The following is a 20,500-nucleotide window of genomic DNA, read 5'->3' as shown; positions in this document are numbered from 1 at the left end:
AACAGAGGTAAGAGGGAGCTTCTTATTGCACTCAAGCAAAAAAAAAAGGGCTGTAATGTAACAAAACTGGATGAACAGGCAAGGGAATCATTCCAGTTTAAGTCAAAGGGAGAAGAGTTTGGTCCAGTACTGAATATCCAGTAAAGCACAGACATTACAAATAGAACATGCAGGGTCAGAAATAAGACCAACACTTAATTTTCTCTGGCATCCAATGAATTCCAACATCTTTTTTCTTTTTTTATCAAACAAAACTTACTTGTGATAGAGAATGACTTTCACATGCCAGAGTTTACCTGCCTTTCAGTGTCAAAGACCTGGAAAAGTAAATCGCAATGGCTGGTTCCTGACCCACACTTGTAAATATGATTTTCAGAAGCTGCAGCACCACAGGTGCAGTATTAAACCAGCTAAGGATCACTGCAGGACCACCAGTTTGATGAGTCAATAAGTTCCATGGCCTCTCCCTTTCATTACTCCTAATTCTTTTGGCCTATTTGCTCCCCAAATCGCAGTACTCTGAAAGCCAGAACAACCTTTTATCATCTTTTGGGACACCTGTGGAGAAAGCTTAAGAGCTGATGAATAAGATGGAAATGGAAGTGGGCTCAGTTGCCCTTACCCCTGCTCTTCAGCAAGTCATATATGAATGTCAGGCAGCACCTGGCGTTGCTCTTTAAAGAGCTGCAGTGCTCTATAACGGGACAGTGCAAGGTACCTTGATAAAGTTACCTTGTCACAATCAAGCATTTCTCAGTAACTCAGCACACAATAGATGGAAGTTTGATTAAACAGCAGACAAACAATGAAAAGTCCATTTGGAACTGAGGTGGCTGTAAGTTCTGGGGGTTAAATGTACTGTGGAGAACCACAAAAACATGACACAGTAAACAGACCTGGTTCAATAAGGCTTTTACTATCTTCCTGTACCCACACACCTTTGTGGAATATGGCTACAGTGCCAGCTCAATTTTCCCACCCATTTTGCTTTGGTATGGAATCAGCGCTGGTCGAACCTCCTCCTTTAGGAACTTTGCCACCTGTTCAAGAAAGACGAGAAAGAGAAAATTAGAAAGAGTTCCCTTCTCCTCCCCATTCAGACCTGCTTGTCTCAGTGGGGTCTCTGTTTCACAGAGACACTTGGCAGTCTGATATGTCCAGGGTCAAAAATGTGAAGCCCACAAAGAAAGATAAGAAAGCCAAGGAAAACAAAAGAGAGAAACGTGTCTGCCTCAGTGGTATGGGCAGAGGTACACAATATGTACACTCTCCAGTACACAAGAGGATGCAGACTGCATTACAACCTGTAACATCCATAGCCTCTTTCCACTACCATACCTGCTGAGGAGCACGTCCAGTGAAGGAAGAGGGGTCCAAAAGGCTTTCAAGTTGTTTATGGATAGGGCTGAAGTAAGGATCAGCGCGGACACGGGCAATGAAGTCATTATCACCCCCTTCCTGTTTCACAACAGCGGCTGCTTGCTGGGAGAGAACACGAATCTTCTCATGGCAATCCTGTAGGAGCAGGGGGAAGACGAGGGGAAAGGAAAAAAAATCATTCCATTTCTACTGACAGCACACATTCATCCCACTAACTTGTGCAGGAGGGAGAAACAACAAAGTGCACTGCACTGGACAACATGCAAATGAGACACAGCTTGGACCACAGTGTCTCGCATACCACTATATTAAACCAAGATTTTCTTCATCCTTCCACATCTGCCCTTTGAGGCTAAAACAGTCTGAATGACACATATATTCCCTATTCAATTATACCACAAACTCGTGACACTGGAATCCTTTACACTTCTTTAAACTCATAAATACTCTTAGGAGTCACTACAGGATTTTTTTCAGTTGTTCTGTTCCCTACTTGCATGATTTTCCCAAAGGCAGACTATAGTAGCCATTCCCAAAATATTCTATGAACTGTAATCAAGGATTTCCTTATTCACCACTAGTCATTCCCTACATACATCATCTTGAGAGCATTACAAAGTAAAATCTCTACAGGTTTGGAAAAGGGAAAAGAACCCGTCTAACTTAATGAGCAGTGAGACTATGCAAACCATGGCTTACCTAAGGACAGGCTGAAGGGAACAAAGAAACCTTATAAACCTGGAGGCCTTAAGACATCTCTTCCAAACAACCCTCACGTGACACTAAGACTGGCAAAACCCTTAAAACAATTTTTCGGAAACGCTTCCTAATCCCTCAATTTCCTGTGGAATCAATCTGTAAAAACAAGGGAACCCAACTGTAGTCAGGGACCACCTGCAAAAGCAGATGCCACCATGCTTGCCCTAAAATACAGTCATATGGTTGCATGTACAGCCATGTAAGAATCTCCTCACAGATATTATCCCTGATCTCTCTCCAAGTAGGAGGAAAATGATCTCCTGTTCCTTGTTTCTTCCATCCAACAGCCATCTTGCTCCAGCAATGACCTGCCTCAGGTGAACAGATCTGTCTTCTGGATCTTTAGAGGAGGGAACTGATCAGTGGCGGGGAAAGGAACTGAGTTTCTATGCTACGAGGTGAGAAAGCACAGAAAATGTGCCGTTCTAGAGTTCCCAGCGCATGAAAACAGAACATACCAATGTGAATAAGAACAGATTTTATAAATGTACTAAACTCTATAGATTTGTAATTCAATAGCACCAGAAAGAAGGTAGGCCAATAACAAACACAAATGAAATTCACTGTTCAATCTAAACAAAATAGAGAGGACTGTTTAGGTGAGCACAGACATTTCAGAAGGAGAACCAGCTGAAAAGATAATGAAACTTATTCACATGATGTGACCCTTAATAAGTTTAGCTAAGAAACTTACTGACTGACTCAGTGACAAACATCAGACACACATGGGGGGAAAAAAAAAAACAAAAACGGAAAAAGGATTTTTCCTGACTAACATCACAGGTGAGCTGTCAGAAATGTTTCAGAGAACTAGAACCACATACCCTACTCAAAGCTTCTAGCAAACCCTTTCGCTATTACTATCTTGCAAGTTTAACTTGTGCCCGATGTGGAAATAATCATAGAAGGAAAAATTACTATCTAAAGTTAAGTGGAAATAAGCCGTTTTATTGAGATGTAAGTTTGATTATCAGTTTTAAACTTAATTGTGAAATTAAATGACAAAGAAATATAATTTTGTCTGGATTTATTTACTAAGGAAAAACATTTAATGTCAATTTGCTTGAACACAGAAAACTGAATGAGGGACCACAAACAAAGTTAAGAATAAAAAGCACTATACTGAATGAAGTGACACATAAATGAATGGTTCAGAATGGTCTTGCTTTTTCATTAACAGCACTGATTCATTCATTTAATTTGTAAGGTAGCCAGCCGCCAACATGTTCCATTTAAAGAAGCCTGGCCTGTGTTCCAATTTCCTTCAAACATTTACAAGAGGAAAACGCCTACTAGTATCTAATATAAAAATAGGTCTCCCTCTTCTCCAGCATAACCAGCCAGATTAGCTCCAATACACAGTGTTCCTAACAGTAAATACGGATCTCCACAATTGCTCTCTCCTCAGAGAACAGAGTCTGGGTTTGCAGCACCAGTGTCATATTAATAACTCTGTGGGAGTAGGTGTAGAAGAAAGAGGGGTGAAATGGTCAGGAGAAGAGCCCAGGTATTTTTGTTTCTCAGGAGCGAAATGTCAGGCAGTGAACAAAGGTATTTTTGACTGCACTTGTACCTGACGATTGCCCCCTGCTTTCACCATTGCCATGATTATGTTCTCTGTGGCCATGAATGGCAGCTCCTGCTGGATCCTCCTCTGAATCACCTTAAACAAAACAAATAGAAAAAAGAAACAGCATTATAGCAATTCTGTAGACAACTGGGACTCCCAGTGAAGTTTTCCTCTCCCTTTGAATCTCTAGGGCTGGACAATGATGCAAATAAATTTATCTTTTTGAACTTAGCTATGGAAATCCAGGTATTGAAGCTGATAATACTTGGAATATATACCTTTTAAGGGACATTACTGTGAAAAAAATAGAAAATGACTTTTTTTTTTAACCTTTACAGTATATTTTGTTGATAAGTTCCACAGATCTGTCATGTAGTTCAAGGGAAAAGATTCTTTTTGAGAAATTTTTCATTTACTATCATTTGGCTTCAAGAAGTGCCCTTTCATGCCTGTTCTGCAAACAGTGAGAATACAGTGAGAACACAGTGAGAATGGAGAGGAAAATTCAGAAACTGTTTGAACTAACAGATAAAAATGTAATCCTTTGAGCAGAAGGATTTTTATATACTTGGGCATAGCTGCAGCATCATCAAGGATGCAACACTGCACACATTATCTCCTGCTTTACCTTTGGATATACCACAAGTCCCTCAGAGATATTCTGCAGCGTACTCAGGATGATGTCAGCTGTGAGGAAAGCTTCAGCCAGACAGACGCGCCTGTGAAACACACATACCCAGGGCCGCAGTTAGCAATAAAGGCCATGTTCCCCCTCTACCTCAGATCCAGCTCTTTAGTTTCTGTAAATAATTCTGTAAATAGCACTACTGTGGCCTTAAAGCTGGAACTGTTCTTATAGGTGCCTTTTGTTGCTTAAAGGTCATGACTAGGGAAGCTAAAGAACATCTCACAGCAGCAGCTTTCAAGCTGGGGAGACAGGAGCATTTTGGGCTTTTTTTCTTTTTTTGGGGTCAGTAGAGAAAGGGAGCGAGAGAAAAAGAAAGGGTAAAGCTGCACATAGAAAACTCCAAGATAATTCAATGATTACACAGCTAGGAAAGAGGGCAGCAAGGTACAGAGCTAAAAACATGAGTCCATCTTCCCCTGTGTTCTGTGTTGCCCTGTCCACTGATCCGACTCTCCAGGAGCACGACACGCTGCACTGTCACACTGTGCCTGGCTGTGCTCGTTGCGGAACTTTCAAAGGGATCCATGCATTTGGTGAAGCTCCTGACAAAAAAGAATAACAAAAGGAAAGGAGGGAAAGGAGAGAAGTAGTGGGGACTGAGCTGTATCAGGTGAAAAGCTGTGTGTCACAGTGCAGCAATTAGAGCATCATCAATCTGTGACAGCGGTGTCTGGCCCATTCTAAACTGTGACCTCTTAAAAAATACTAGTGCTTGAACCTTGTGGTACATTTAAGGCCCCCAATTCTATCAATTTGTCCTTAAAAGGACTTTACTGTTTTGTAGGTTGATTGCATTTTCTCTGGCTTGCTCTCCTTTCAAAACAGTATAGCTTTAACACGAAAAACTCAAGGCACAGGATTTTTTAATTGGATTATGAAGTGGACAAATGACCTTTTCTTTTAGATGAGATGAAAATAAAATTTGAAACATTCCCATACATCTCTCAACACTTAGTAGCCATTGGGAAATAAACACACCACATCAACCAGTATCCAGTTTCTTAAATTTATATTGTTTTCTGTTGCCTATGCAGCTCTTTTCTTAACAAAACTAGCAGCTGTGGAATAAAGTCCTTTTGGGAAAAGATCTTGAGTACTTTCGTGAAATTTTATGCAGACATTATGTTTGTGGGCACATTTTAAAAATAACAGTCTCATCAACAATCTGAACATCAGTCTATAGCCAAAACTGCTGTTGTTCATCGCTCCACAAACCCCCTATCTTAAAAATCTCAAGATCTAAAGATTTCTAAGATTCTAGGAGATCAAAATCAGCAACAGAAGACTACTTTGAAACAAAAACTTTTCGAAGGTAAATATGAGCTTTAAGCAAATTTAGTACAAACTGGAAGATGGAAGCGTTGAATTTAATTGCTATAATTTACTTGAAAATAATTATAGATAACCTGTGCTTATCTCAAAATAATCATAAAGGAGAATCAGAAAACAGGAAAGTTTGTTGAGCAATATCTAAAAGACCTGCACAAGTTTTCATGAAACTTTACTTTAAAAATAACATTTGTGCTCTTTCTCTAGGATCTGAACTGCTTCTTGTAAAGAACAACACTTTACAAACAGATGAAAATAAGTTTCTTTGAATTATTTGGAGGGTTAAGGGATTACAGATAAAATGTCAAATTATTCTTTAAGGAGTGAAGAGGAGCAGGGTCAAAAAACACATTTAAAACAGACAGGGAGGAAAATTTGAGAAATGTAAGAACTGCTATAGTACGCTGTTGAAAGAGGAAGACAAGAGCAATTTAATACTGTGGCTTCTGCATCCCTCCCTCTCTCTGCTGTTTTACTTTGCAGAAGATCTTGATGTTAAGAAAATCTAACAGTTTTCATCTGATCTTAGAGAGGAAACCAGTTTGTAATCTCTAGATTATAGTGAGACTGCTTTTCATCAAGGTGGTAACTTGTGGTTTCAGTTTAAAAATAGTATTTTCTACATACATCAGAAGACCTTCCTGCACAAGACCTTCTGAAATTGCTGCATCGCACGATCTAAACAAACCTGTTGGCACTGTCATCCAACGTTCGCTCAAACCACTGCACGGAGGCTGTTTGGAGGGGATCCAGCACCAGAGTCATCAGGTGTCGAGCCAGGCTGCAGCAGCGTTCTGAGCGCATTGGATTCCTCTTGTAAGGCATCGCGCTTGACCCTGTGAAAGGAGAAAGAGTGATGGAAACAGGACATAGAAGCTGTGCATTCAGGAAGAAGAGACGTGGAGGTCATCCCCCAGATAAGAAAAATGTGTCAGGAATCATGTTTTTGACTAAAGCCTCAAAACATGTTGATTTTCTAAGGACAAAAAGGAATAAAGTAAATAGACACCACCATACTTCCCCTTCAGATTAGAAGCACCCAAACGTGGGGAGAAAAAATTGAGAAGACATTTTGCAATTCCGCAAAACAGAAGTAGTACTACCACATAAAAAGAACGAAGTGACTTAATTTTTAATGCAGTAGTTAGCACCATCTCTCTAGGCTACCCACAACAACTTCAGCAGTGTTCAAGACCCCATCTGCTCAATAACATTGTCCTTCAAAGTCAGACACTTACACTGCTGCCCATTGCTCTCGTGAATGGATATCAAAAGCAACCACGGAATGTAGAATGATTCAAGTAACAAATGCAACTAAGGCTTAATGTGCCAAGATGCAAGTATTTAGGGTGCCTGCCTGAACTTTCTTCCAGCCAAGAGCCAAAACTCTACGTTTCCCTCTCCTACCAATGTCAGAATCACATCACTGGTATTCTTCTGGCAAGAGTCCAGCCAAGTTTCATTGTTCCAAATTTGTCTGTTTATAAAGACCGAAATGCTGAGTCAAGCTGAAAACATATAGCTCCAGTTAGCTTCATGAGAAATGGAAAACACTAAATACTCCTCAGACTCAAGTCTTCCTCTGTGGGGAATATGTGACTGCTTCTGCTCTCCTCCCAAGCCCAGGAAGTACAGAAATACAAATCTGATTTTAATTACTTAATATCGAGAAACCTTTGGGTGAAGTGCATTTTTTTCCTTTAAAAAAAGGCCCAAAATACTAAAAATATCAAACCTCAGTTCATTTAAAGCAACTTCTGTCAGTGACATTTTTAAGTTTGTTTAAAAGGGTGTACCAACATAAATGAAAACATATATACATTAGTCCAAGAAATGTCTGCCATCCCTTACCAATCTGGTCTTTCTCAAAAGGCTCCTCTATCTCCTTCAGGTTGGCCAAAAGACGAATATCAGTACAAATCTAGAAAAAAGCCCAATAAATTAACAAACAGAACCAAACAAATACACACCAATACATACTCCTGTTAGTATTCTTGGAGAACTGTTTGCATCTATGTCTGAGAAGTAAATTGGGGACACAGTGAAAAATTTGACAAAAAAAAACCCACTGCAATTATACTCCTCAGCCTCAAAATCCCAGTCAAGAAAGCATAAGGAAACAAAGGTGCCCACTGTGTTAGAATAGAACAGGATTCCAAGAAGGGCACATGTTTGCAGGGAATGGAAGAGACACCAGGAGGGAACAGCGAAAACGCGTAAAAAAATTACACAGTGGTTTGCAAACACAGATAATGTGTTCTCACGGAACCAGCCAGCCTATGAAACTAAACCAGAGGAAAATACCACAGATCACTTTAGCCCAAGAGGAGGAGGAAGAGGGAGGGAACAGAAATAAATCAATGAAAAGAATCCACAAGGACAGAGAGAATAACACCATTATCAGAGAAGCAATTAACTAGGAGCAAATGGTGAAATTTAAAAACTTGTACACCGCTAAAAAAGACATTTACTCTAATGGGATCAATTTAGCATAGATTAGACTAGTATCTGGTGTGGGATTTGTTAACCCATCTCAAAACCTGCTCAGTAAACTTGCTTTATTTGCCACTGTTCTTAAGATCTTAGAAGTCTGACTGCTAGGCATGTGCCCAGGGGTGATTTTACATGACCTCAAAGAGAACAGCTGAACAAGGAACACCAATTATATCTCTTAGGAACAGTGTTCTGCACCACGAGCACCTTCTCTTCAAGATATAAAATGTTCCCCCTTCTTCCCAGTGTATACAAATAGGGTGCTCACCTTGTGTATAGATGCTCCAAGACTGGCCAGCACAGACAGGACTTCAATATCCACCTTGCGACTATATGTCTGCCCCGTCACCATATAAGCCCTAAAAACAAGCACAGAAGTTGAGTGCTCCAGACAGATACAACTGGAAGACTCAGAGCGAGGAGTGACATGGGTCTTAAAGTGGAGGGTTGTCATTCTGTCCTGACAAGAACAACTTTGGATTCAGGCTGTCAATTTTGGGCAGGATGCAGATGAAAGAGAAAAAAGCAGAGGGAAACCGGCCAGCCATGCTTTGACAGGGATACAAGTAGAAGTGGCTTATTTAGGAGGTGAAATTTCCTGTGGGAAGCTGCAACCGGGAATGGAAGGTGGCAAAGGGAGGTAAGTCAACAGCAGCACAGATGTCAGTTTGGCAGCTAGAGGAATCTGGGCCAACATGGACAGCAGGAGTCACGCTTTGTTTACACCAAATTTAGGTGACTAAGCATGCATGTTACATACCGCTTAAATCCTGCCTTTGCAGTCACTAATCTGTCCAGCTCTTCAACCTCAGGGTGAAGAAAAAAACCAAAACAAACAGAGCTCAGAAAGCAACAACTCAGGAAGGTCAGTAACAGCAAAAAGGATCCTTTGCTTTTCATAGTTTACTGTCAACAAATGTTATACTTGCTGGGAAGCATTCTCTCCCCAAATTCTCCTCATTTTCACACAAGCCCTTGTCAGTGGGCCCCAGAGGGATCACAGTGCCCTTGTGTATTTGATATCAGAATCTCTGCGTTCCCCCCAAACAGAACAGCATTCCAGAGGGGAGAATTGCAAAGACTGCAAGTCTACACCCTGGGCTGTCCGACTTACTTTACTATGGTCTCCCTCAAAGAGCTGCAGGAAGCTGGCTTGAGTGCCAGTGGTGCCTTTCACACCACGAAAGCGCAGGTCATCCCGAGCCCGCTCCAGGTTCCGCAGGTCCATGCACAAGTCCTGAATCCACAAGCAGCAGCGTTTCCCCACTGTGGTGAGCTGTGCAGGTCTGAAAACAATCAAAACCAGAATGCAACTCATTGACAATTTGCACAGTAGCTCCAGAAGGACCACACTTTGCTGCTGAGTCTACTGTTAAGACCTCCTTGCAGGTTGCTCGCTCTGACTCCTCTGAGCAGAAATTTAAAAAATCTGGCTTATGCAGGAAGATGGGCCCCTCACTACAAGACAGACACGGAGGTGCTGGAGAGAGTTCAGAGAAGGGCAACAAAGCTGGTGAGCGGTCTGGAGCACAAGTCCTATGAGGAACAGCTGAGGGAACTGGGGCTGTTCAGCCTGGAGAAAAGGAGGCTGAGGGGAGACCTGATCGCTGTCTGCAACTACCTGAAAGGAGGTTGTAGCATGGAGGGTGTTGGTCTCTTCTCCCAAGTAGCAAGTGATAGGATGAGAGGAAATGGCCTCAAGTTGTACCAGAGGAGGTTTAGGTTGGATATTAGGGAAAATTCTTTCACGGAAAGGGTTGTCAGGCATTGGAACAGGCTGCCCAGGGAAGTGGTGGAGTTTAAAAGCTGGAGGTGTTTAAAAGATGTGTAGATGAGGTTCTTAGGGATGTGGTTTAGTGCCAGTGTTAGGTTAACAGTTGGACTCGATCTTAAAAAGTTTTTTTCCAACCAAAATGATTCTATGCTTATACGTACCAGCACATATATATCCCCAGTAAACAGTACTGAAGATATGATTATTCTTTTCAGGAATTAGATGCAATTACATCAAGAGAAAACAGTAACCGTAGTTTCTGTATGTGTTAGGGGATAAGTGAGAAGGGGTATCTGCAGGTATTTCACTACTACAGCGTTTGAGTTTTTTAAACAAAAGTGACTGGCGGCCCACTAGTCAGAGTATCTAGAAGGGCTTTCACGGCGCTTCCCCAGAACTCTGCCCAGCCAGTGCAAGCACCGCGATACCCGGGCTCCCGCTCCCGCCGCCACCGGCAGCCGGCGCTCCGCCCCCGCTGGCCGAGGGCGCCCCCTGCCGGCCGGCCCGCGCGCCGCGCCCGGGGCTCTGCCCGCAGAGAGAAGCCCGGGGGCCGAAAGAAACCGGGGGTGCGGCTGTCCCGCACCCCAGTGCTGCTCGCCCAAGCCACAGGGGGCACCCAGGCTGGCTTATAGCTCGGGTGTGAATTTCCCAGCGCGGAAACATCCGCGTGCACGTTGTGATTTTAAATGATTCCTCTAAGGGACTGTTCCTTTTTATTTACAAAAATGCATTCCTCAGCTCCTGGGCAAACAATGCAATAATTAACAACATTGTTAGGCAACATTTTTTGTTAACACCTCCACTTTGAAATAAATATCTGCAAGCTTCAACCACGCTATCCCCCTGCAAAGGCTTTCAGGAGAAAATGGGAATATTAAACAGAGCCTTTTGAATCACCCACGTGAACTCCAAAGACAACTTCTATGCTATTTTGAAAAAGCATATATGCACATGAACGAGGTGCTCGTGATTTTAAAGTTCAGACTTAAACAGGAAGCATGCGAGCTGTGGAAGCAGGGATGGGCGATTCAGGAGGAACACAAAGAGACTGTCCAGCACTGCAGGGATGGGGTTCGGAAAGCCAAAGCCCACCTAACGCAGGATGTGAAAGGTGACAAGAAAGGCCTCTGCAAGCACTTAGGCAGCAAAAGGAAGGCCAGGGAAAATACAGACCTGTTCCTAAATGGGGGAGAGGTGCTGCGGATAAAGGACACAGAAAAGGCCGAGGTATCAATGCTTTCTTCACCTTAGTTTTTGCTTGCGTACACTTCCTGAATACTCCTTTGTACTCCTTCCAAAAGCCAAGATAAAACGGAGTTCAGAGAATATGCCTCTGAAAAGCTCCAGACAAAGAGGGACCTAGAACTAGAGCTGATTGCACTGACGTGGCATATACAGCAAGACTATTAATCAGAGGCCTGAAAGGATGAATTTTAAAGTGCCAGACACCACGTCTGACATGACCTGTGCTTAATTTCCCTGCCTCTGGTGTTCCATATCACTGGGACAGAAGACCCAGGCTTACCTCTAGGTGTACAGTTTAATACCTCTGAAAGCAAACTGTCTTCATGAAGCAGCAGATCCATCTACCCCAACAACAGACCTATCTCATTGTCCTTTTACTCAGCAGTCTGCCTAAAAATTTCTATTCTATTCGCAGTCAATGTCAGAAGTGCTGCACAAGAAGTATAAATCTCCCAAGAGACAGAAAACAGTACTATCCTGTTGAACAGAAGAAATTCTTCCTGATTCTTCCCAGGGATCCATATAGGGATGTATGAAAACTGATGGATCCTGAATCGCCACCTTAGACGAAAGCTTCAGCTATAGTGCCAGAGTAGCTGTAGCGACAAGTAGCCAGAACAAACCTTTCTAAGCTGCAGTTGGAACTAACTGACAGAAAACATAAAGACAACGTGACTGGAGGACAGGCTTACCGCAATTCCCAGTTGCGCTTTTTCAAACAGCTCAGAATACAGTCACCTATGTTCGCCAGGAAGTTGTTCCTTATGAAGCTGTGTCAAACAACTACTAACAGCTGGTCAAAGCAACAGTTCAATTTCCCGAGACAAGGCTGGAGTCAGGCACAAACCCCCTTTCTGAACCACCAACAATGTCTTAATGATGTGCAGCAGTACCAACTGCCACTGGTCAGAGATGGGAAAAAGAAGGTTGAAAGAAAGCAGCAGCTGGTCAATTTAACCAAAGCACAGCTGACAAAACGAAAGCAAAGGCTGATGGTTACTTACTGGTAGTGAGTGAAGCCCAGAGTAGGCAGGTCAGCATACTTCTCAGCAAAGTCGGCCAGCCGGCTGATCACCCTTGCAAGCTGGTGGATGCAGGAAGGATAGAAGAGAGGCAGAATGAGAGCAAAAAAAACCCCACAGCAGAAGCTAGCACGCTTAAGCACAACAACATTGTGAGAAAAAGGGGAGGGAAACAACTGTGCAATCTTTGAACACCCTCCTCTTACTGTAGAACACGGTGTTTTATTTTTTCAGGGCATGCACGGAATTTCTGCTTGTTACAAAACTCGAGCAAGAGATGATACAAGTGGTTGGATTTCAGCTCAAACTAGTCTAGCCCTTGTGCCCAACTCAATCCTGCACTGGGTATTCTCTTTATTCCTGGAATTAGCCGGAAATAAAGCCACTTGGGGTATAACAGACATGTATGGTCCAAGGCAAATTGAGTGCCAAGACATTGAGGTCAGATAGACAACACTGCACTACACTGCCACCACATTTCACCTCAGAAAATTGTATTATATAGCACCTTGAATGCTGACATGCTCCTATGAATACGGTTAGAGCAAATGCCTAAGCTGACCCTGAAAGCAATACAGTTGTTTTCTGAAACTAGTACCTGTGGCACAGAAACAAGCAGTTGCTTATAATTCTCATGGTGAGCAAAGAAACTTCGGGGAAAGACTTGGGAAAGGAAAAGAAGATAACTGCTTGCTTTCTTGAGAACAACCCAAACAGACAGCTCCTCCTAGCTTCCCAGCAGGGCTTAGGAAAATCCAAGTTAAACCCAGGCTGTTCACAGGACATCAGTGCTGCCCACTTCTGCCCACTCTGCCCAAATGCCTTCTCACCTTGGGTAGCAGCAGGTTAAACCCGTCACGGAGGACAATTAGATCCTAAAAGAAGCAAAGAAAGGAAGTTTGGGCCATATCTGAAGGACCAGACATAATGGCTTATCTCAAAGACAACACAGACCATTGAAATACGCTTTGTCCGCTCAAAAGTCTCAAAACGGAAGCTCTGCTTTCCTTCTTGCACCAGAATTTGCAGTGAACTTGCTTATGAGAGAAATGCTGGATATATCATTGCTCCTTCTATACTATCCACAGAAAGTCCTACTGGGCACTAGAAGACTCATTTCCACTGACTGGGTATGAATGATTATTTTGATATACTCCTGATGCCCATGGAATGACAGACTAAGTCATTCATCCCAAGTGGAAATGACAGCACTGCAGACTAAAGACAGCAGGAAAGTAAGTGGACTGATCAGGCAGCACTTGTCTTTACTCTTCCTTTGGAGACTCGGGTACTGGTAGGTGCCAAGTGTTACAGGGAAGGGGGTATTACCTAAAAGCCAAACAGACTTGCAAAGCAGTAGGGTAAAAATAATCATGCAGCAGCTTCTGGTTGGACAAAAGCAGATGTGAAGTTGCAATGAATTGGACATGGGGGAACAGCAATATCTACTGAGAAATCAGGCTTTAGTTTGCACTCAGTTTTAGACTGTTTTTTCACAAATATTTTACAGTTCTGTAAAATGGTGGTACGTCCTTTTTCACTTAACGCATTTTTCCATTCTCTTGGCCACTGAAAAGCTTCTTTTACCCTGAATTAATACAGGGGGGTTCCAAGCAGCAGGTGAAAGCTCATCGGCTGCGTATATCAAAAGTGGCCTCATTTTGTAAGTCAGTGAACTCTTGTCCTGTTGGCATTACTGACAGTTCACATTTCTGCATGTGTTTGCTACTCGTGTGTCTTATCTTCCTGAAGATTTAACACGCAAGCAGAGTTTAGGGAACAGTTAGTTTTGAGACAGATCTTGCTTTATGTCATAAGAAAGAACGCAAGAGGAGCTTGCCTTCCTAGGGCAGCTAGGGTGAAGGGGAATTAACTTCAACAGTACAACTAATAAAAACGTCTGAAAAATCTATTTAATATTATTTTATAAAGAAAACTTTATAAAGAGCTATCAGGTAAGCAACTGTAGCTTTGTTCTGCCAGATCTGCAGGCAGGAAACCAAAAATATTTTGTTACCGTATTATCCCCTACGTAACATGAAGTTGCTCCAAGGTGAATGATGGCTGCAGCTTTTGGACAGCAGTGGGCAAAGGTGTGAACATGGGCCATCACATCGTGACGCAGCTTCTTCTCTTCCTCCGCTGCCATCTTGAAGTCAATGTTGTCCAGATTTGCTTCCATCTCCTGTATCTGCTCATCTGTGATAGGAAGCCCAAGTGACTGCAAGGGGAAAAGAACTTTCTATTTCTTTTTGTCTTTAAGAGACAACCCACATTGAGACAGAAGTTTAGACAATTTACTCCCATGTGACATCTCACGCAGGACAATATGGCAAAATCAAAAGCTGTAAAAGCAAATGGTTTCATTCTAGGGTTGTCCAACCTTTTCCAATAGGACAGGACAGCGTTCATGCTCAGCTGTTCCTCTTGGGCTTCATACTTCCCTCAATTCCATAACATCCCTGTGACAACTACAAGAATTAGACACATGGTGAAAAGTGATATAAAAATATTGTAGCTTTAACTTCTTTTAATGAGATTTACCCTTTGGGTAAAGAACAATCCAGCTACCATGTGACAAGATAGCTTGTGTCAGGAAGAACTCTCTGGACCACAACTAGACCTAAGCAACTGTAAGCAGCAGGCTCAGAACAAGGTGGAAAGGTACATATGTCTGTATCTTTCCAAAAGGCCTGAAGTACTTCGTCTCAGTCTGAATCTGGAAACTTGGGAAATCAGTTGCTTGGTCTGCAAGCAGGAGATAAATGTTCCTAGTTCATGTGCAAAAATATTTGCTAAACTTTTTCAGCAAGCTGACCTAAAACCAGAGTAAGATATCAAACCACAGAATTATACACTGGTATAAGTCTTGCACAGCTCTATACCTCCACAAGTTAACTAAGCTGAGAAAAATGGCTGTTCCCAACACCGAGAGTTTAAAAGTCTCACAACAAACTTGGCATTATTGCCTTTTCCAAATTAAAATGCTATTGTCTGGTGCATTAGTAATTACAAGTCACCAGCCAGGAAGCTTCACAAAGTATTTCAAAAGCTGGTTCTATTCAGAATCAAACTGACTGAAAAAATGTTTTCAAATGTAGAATCTAGAACTAGAGAAGACACTAAGTGAAGCAGATGTGACTTCAAGGTCTTCATCAGTACCCACATAACTTAAAATACGATGCTGCAAGTGTGATTGCACAACCACAAGTGTCTGTATGAATGAGGAAAAGTACCACACTCCAGCCGCCGTCTGTGAGGTGTGCTGATGCAGACCGTAGGTGCCTGAAAACACACGGGCAACTCAGCAGGCAACACCGTCTCGTGCCAAGATTAAAATCTCACACCTTGCTCACACATCTGCGATCTGCTGGGAAAAGCTGACCACAGTGTGCACTCACTGACAGCCCCAGAGAGGAAAGAAAGAACACCCAACAAAAGAGACTACTTGTCATAGGAATGCAAGGTCGGGTAGGGCAGAGGCAAATGCTCTTCTCGTGCATCCACAAACATCACGTGGGGCCTCTTCCTCAAGAGTTTTTGCTGATATTGGCAGTACCTCAGGAATAAAGCAATCAAATGGCCTTCAAACCTGTCTGCCTAACAAAACTAAGCAGGAAAACTACCCAAGGAAGAACACAGGGTTTTCTCCAAAGCACTACAGGTTAGGGATGCACTGTCTGGATTGTGTTTTTAAGGTGTCATTCCTCCAAGGCTGTTTCAATACTTGAATATTGAAGACTGAAAAAAAAAAAAAATAATGAGGTATCATAATACAAATGATGTTTCGTTCAAAAAACCCACAAAAATTAGATGGGTATGAACTCACACACTTCGGCTCTTAACCCAAACTTTAATGACTATCAGTTGGGAAAAGATCAGTTTAAGGAACACTCTCTTACTCATCTAATCACACATTTTGCTGATTCTCCTCTTTCAATCTCCTGGTATTACCTGCTGTAAGGAACAAAATAGCAACTGTAAAGCTTTTCTGTCTAATTCTGTTTCTAGTGAAATATTTTTTCAGTTCTTATTTCACATATTCCAAGTGGACTACTCAATTTTTTTTCCCATAAGTAAGGTGAATATTGAAACCATGTACCTGGTCCTGTACTTCACCCAAGATTTATCACTGAACTGCACGTCACCTCTTTTACTGCTTCCCTGCAGCTTTCAGAAAACCTATGGTTAGATCTTCCTAATATTCTGATCTACTGAAAAATAGGCTTCTAGGATGATTGCAGAGGCTTGAAAGGTGTGCAGAGGATGGCAAGTACTACTAGAGTAAATAATGCCCATAGTTCATTCATTTTAACGTACCTCAAAAGAAATATTACGTATTTTCTTCAATAAAGAACCTGAGGAAACTGCTTATATCTATCACCAGCTGATCACTGACAGAACTAACAGGTGCTGGAAGTAGCTGACTCTTCCTCTTCCAGTCCAGAGCTGACATCAGAAGACAAACTCCTCCGGAACGAGGAGACAGATAAAAATAGTAGTCTCCCTCTTCCCACTGCAAAAAAGGTGCTCAAGAAATTGCAAGATCTGTCTCTACTTTCTGGGAACAAAACTCTAGTTGCAATGGGAGGGAACATGAGGGTCAAGAGACAGGGGAATCCCAAGTTCAGGGCTTGGGAGTGGAAACCTAGAAGTCTTACACTGGTTCTTCTACCAGCTTAAGTCATGTAAAGTATTTTGTTCTTGAACAGCAGAAAAGGTAATGATTATCTGCTGGAATTGATATGGCAGTGTTTAAATTACCATGCTTTGAACATGAAAAGCTCCTTAAGTGTGCATTCTTAGTGTTGACCCTTCCTATATTAGATGAGATTTGCAGTCAGCACACTCCAGCATCTCAGACTTGACAATACCTAGCACGTGGTATTTCCGAAAACTCCTCCTATTTAACACAGCTGTATAATTACATCTTCAAGTTCTAAAACATCACATTTGTTGCAGCATACTATTGATGAGGCCACCATAGTGGTGTGATGCTTGAGTGGAGAAGGAACACATTGATGATACTGGGCATTACTTGTTCATTCTCCAGCACGGTGCTTCTCTGCCCTTGCGCTAAAAGTAACAGCCAGACCTAGTGCTTGGATCACTTCCTACAACCCCAGTACTTTGAGAACAGAAACCAAAGGACTCTGGACAAAACAAATGGGCAACTATTAAGTCTGAAAGCCAAAGCTATTGTGTCAGATGGCACAGTGGTTTTGTGTGGTCTTTTTCTTTTTTTTTTTTGTTTTTCCCAGGAACATATTAGGGCATTTTCACTGTCAAAAACCTGATGTGAGTCTTCCTCTCAGAGGCAAGGAGTCAAGTTAGCACATCATAAAAACTATGTCTCAACTAAGTAGCTGTACACGTACTCTGTACTGGAACCAAATCCAAAGTAAGGTTCAGCTTAACTACATATAAAAAATGTGAACTCCATAGACTCTACTACCCTGTTTCCCTGAAAATAACAGAGGGTCTTATATTAATTTTTGCTCCAAAAGATGCCTTTTTTTTACATGTATGGCTGCCTGGACGCTATTTAAATTGAGTTTTCTAATGAACTGTAACTAGGGCTTATTTTTGGAGTAAGGCTTATATTTCGAGCATCCTCAAAAATCATGCTAGGACTTATTTTCAGGGAAACAGGGTAACATAACAGCTCACAGTCATATGGACATACTCGCATGCTCTGCTTCCTAATACCTGAATCGATGCCAATTCTTCATGCTATCTTTGTGTGTGCGTGGTGCTTGGCCTGTCAGAAACGTCACAAGCATTTCTGGAGTTAGCTGTTCTGCTCGCTTCAGCCAAAAGCAAACTTCTCTCAGAAATAAGGGCTATCTTAATCCGACTGGCTGCAGGTGTGTAGGGCGGCCCGGCTGGCACGGCCCGACAGCAACCTGATTGAACGAGAGAGCGGGTCTCATCAGTCACACCTCCCGAAAGCAAACAGACAAGCGCTAGAGAGAAGGACACCGATGTTTGCTCAGAAGGCACCCCCCCCCCCCAAAAAAAACCCAACCCAACCAAACAAACCCCAAACCCGCTTAGTAAAGCTTTGAGAAAACTAATTTCACAAAGAAGGCAAAAGTGCAAGGGGGAGGGTACGGGAGGAGAAGCGGCGATTCGCTGCGGGGACGGGCAGGTGGAGGAGCGCGCACCCAGGGTTGTGTCAACCCGAGCTTGGCGCTCCCCGCCCAGGGGCGCCTGAAGGTGGGTCGGTTCTCTCCCGCTCGCCCCGGGCCGCCGCTCGGCCTCCCGTTTCCCCCGGGCAGGCACGAGGGCCGGTTCCCGCCGGATCCCGCGCCGCAGCCACCCAGCGAGCACTGCACACGGGCCCCTCACACCCGCCGTCACCGGCCCTTCCGTCCCCAGAGCCCTGAAGGGAAGGCGGCCGCAGCCAGGAAGACGCTCCCCGGCGGCAGCTCCGGCCCGCCCGCCCCGGCAGGGAGGCGGCTCCGGGCCGCTCTCCCCTCAGCGGCCCCGTCCCGCCGGTACCTTCTCAGCCTGGGCGAGGTAGAGCCAGAGGCGGCGCCAGGTGCCGAACTTCTTCCTCTCGCTGAAGTTGAAGCCCATCTCGGCGCTGGCGTATCGCGACACCAGCGGCGAGCGGTACCGCGACAGCGCGTCCTCCTCAGCGCCGGGGGTCGCCATGGCAGCGGCGGAGAAGCGACGGGGCGATGGTGCCCGCCCGGGGCAGCGCGGGATAAGGGCGGGCGGGGGCCCCGCCCCGCTGTCGCGATGAGCCCCGCCCCCGGCGCGGAATACGGCACCCGTGCCGCGCCGGGGGGTGACGGGAAGGAAGATGGCGGCGGGGGTTGGTACACACGGTGACACAACCCACACGTAACAGAACAAACGTGCAGAAACCACGAGTATTAAATGCTTAGCAGCCAAACACATTTATTAGTCTTTTTCTTTTTTTTTTTTTTTCCAGGAACCCAAAAATATTTTGTAGTTATAACGTAAGCAACTGAGTTGCACATAATACAATCATATCTTTCAAAAAATAAAAATAAAATAAAAACAAAAAAAGCTGTTTAAAAGCCCAAAAAAACCTTCAGAAAACTTATATAAGTATTACACCATCTCTCAGTTTCAATGAAATGACGACGACTTAATTCCTTATTACTCTTGTCACACTCCAATAAAACATCACCCTTTTGTTTTTTCTTTTTTTTTTTTTTTCCATTTTTTTTTTCTAAATCCAGCATGAGAAATACAGTACCTGCTATGGCAAAAATACACATAAAATGCAACATTTCAGCTTATTTGTACATTAGTAGAGTTTAAACAATTTTTTTTCTTTTTAAGTGAACCAGTGATTTTAAGTACCACTATACTAAAAGTAAAATAAAAATATAGAAAAGGAGGACGAGGGGGGCAGCCAGCCATACGAGAGCACCTTCTAAAGTGCCGAGTTTCTGTGTCCATGGAAAACCCTTAGGAAGTTCAAACACCTGCGAGCGCACGGGATGGAAACCACGGTGCACCCTGGATACGCGAGACATCGCGTCATCTACTCTACCTTCTCTCCCCGCTCATCCTGTATCTCTCTTTACTGCACGCTAGAGGAGGAGGGGAGAAACTTGAGCTACGGTAAGAGTTTAGTAAAGGAAGCCATTTCAAGTATAAGAAAAAAAAAATAAAACACTTATAAGGTAACTTGCAAATAGCATCAATACACACGCAGCCACTACTGTTATTATTACCATGTTTGCTTCTGGGGGACAGTGTTTCAGACAAGAGGACTCGAGCAGTACCTTCCTGTTACCTAGTTATGTGCAAAGTAGAGAAGCTGCCTTTTCTGATCCAGCCATTCTGGACATTGCTGATGTTCTGTCCTGCAACCTCCTCCCTCCCTGTTGCCAGGAGAGAGGAAAGCAGCATTATTTTATCGTGAAGACTAGCTGAAATGAACGTATTTCTCCGTTCCTCTTCTGGACACACCCTTCTTCCCACCACTGGTTTGCAATGAAGAGAAACTCGCTCAACACCTGATGTCCACCATTAGCCAGTTTCCTGAACAGGTAGAAGGCATTTACCTTTGTAAACATGATCCCTTATGTTTGTGGAACTCCAAGCAGCATTTCAGATCTCCAAGCCAAGTGGTGGAGATGAAAATAGATCAGGACACTCCCCCCGTCACTGCTTTTCCTCCTCCACTTCCCTCCCCCTCGCCCCCAGAAAGATGACAATTGGTTACTTTTATTGGAAGGTGGGGTTTTTTTGGT

General features: G+C 43.3%; 1 protein-coding gene across 1 annotated transcript; it reads right to left on the bottom strand.

Moving 5' to 3' along the window:
* Positions 1-897: 897 nt before the first annotated feature.
* ADSL (adenylosuccinate lyase) lies at positions 898-19,007 on the bottom strand. The gene is made up of 13 exons (XM_065632670.1): positions 18,765-19,007; positions 14,278-14,481; positions 13,091-13,135; positions 12,243-12,322; positions 9,334-9,505; positions 8,980-9,026; positions 8,488-8,578; positions 7,578-7,647; positions 6,415-6,562; positions 4,338-4,428; positions 3,713-3,802; positions 1,339-1,515; positions 898-1,040 (listed from the first exon to the last, which is right to left on the bottom strand). The coding sequence occupies exons 1-13, from the start codon at positions 18,918-18,920 to the stop codon at positions 954-956; spliced, it is 1,458 nt and encodes a 485-aa protein (XP_065488742.1). The 5' UTR covers positions 18,921-19,007; the 3' UTR covers positions 898-953.
* Positions 19,008-20,500: the final 1,493 nt, after the last annotated feature.

Source organism: Caloenas nicobarica, chromosome 1, assembly GCF_036013445.1.
Source record: "Caloenas nicobarica isolate bCalNic1 chromosome 1, bCalNic1.hap1, whole genome shotgun sequence".
NCBI lineage: Eukaryota > Metazoa > Chordata > Aves > Columbiformes > Columbidae > Caloenas > Caloenas nicobarica.
The sequence above is the reverse complement of the archived record's forward strand: the minus strand, read 5'-3'. Positions and strand labels throughout refer to the sequence as shown.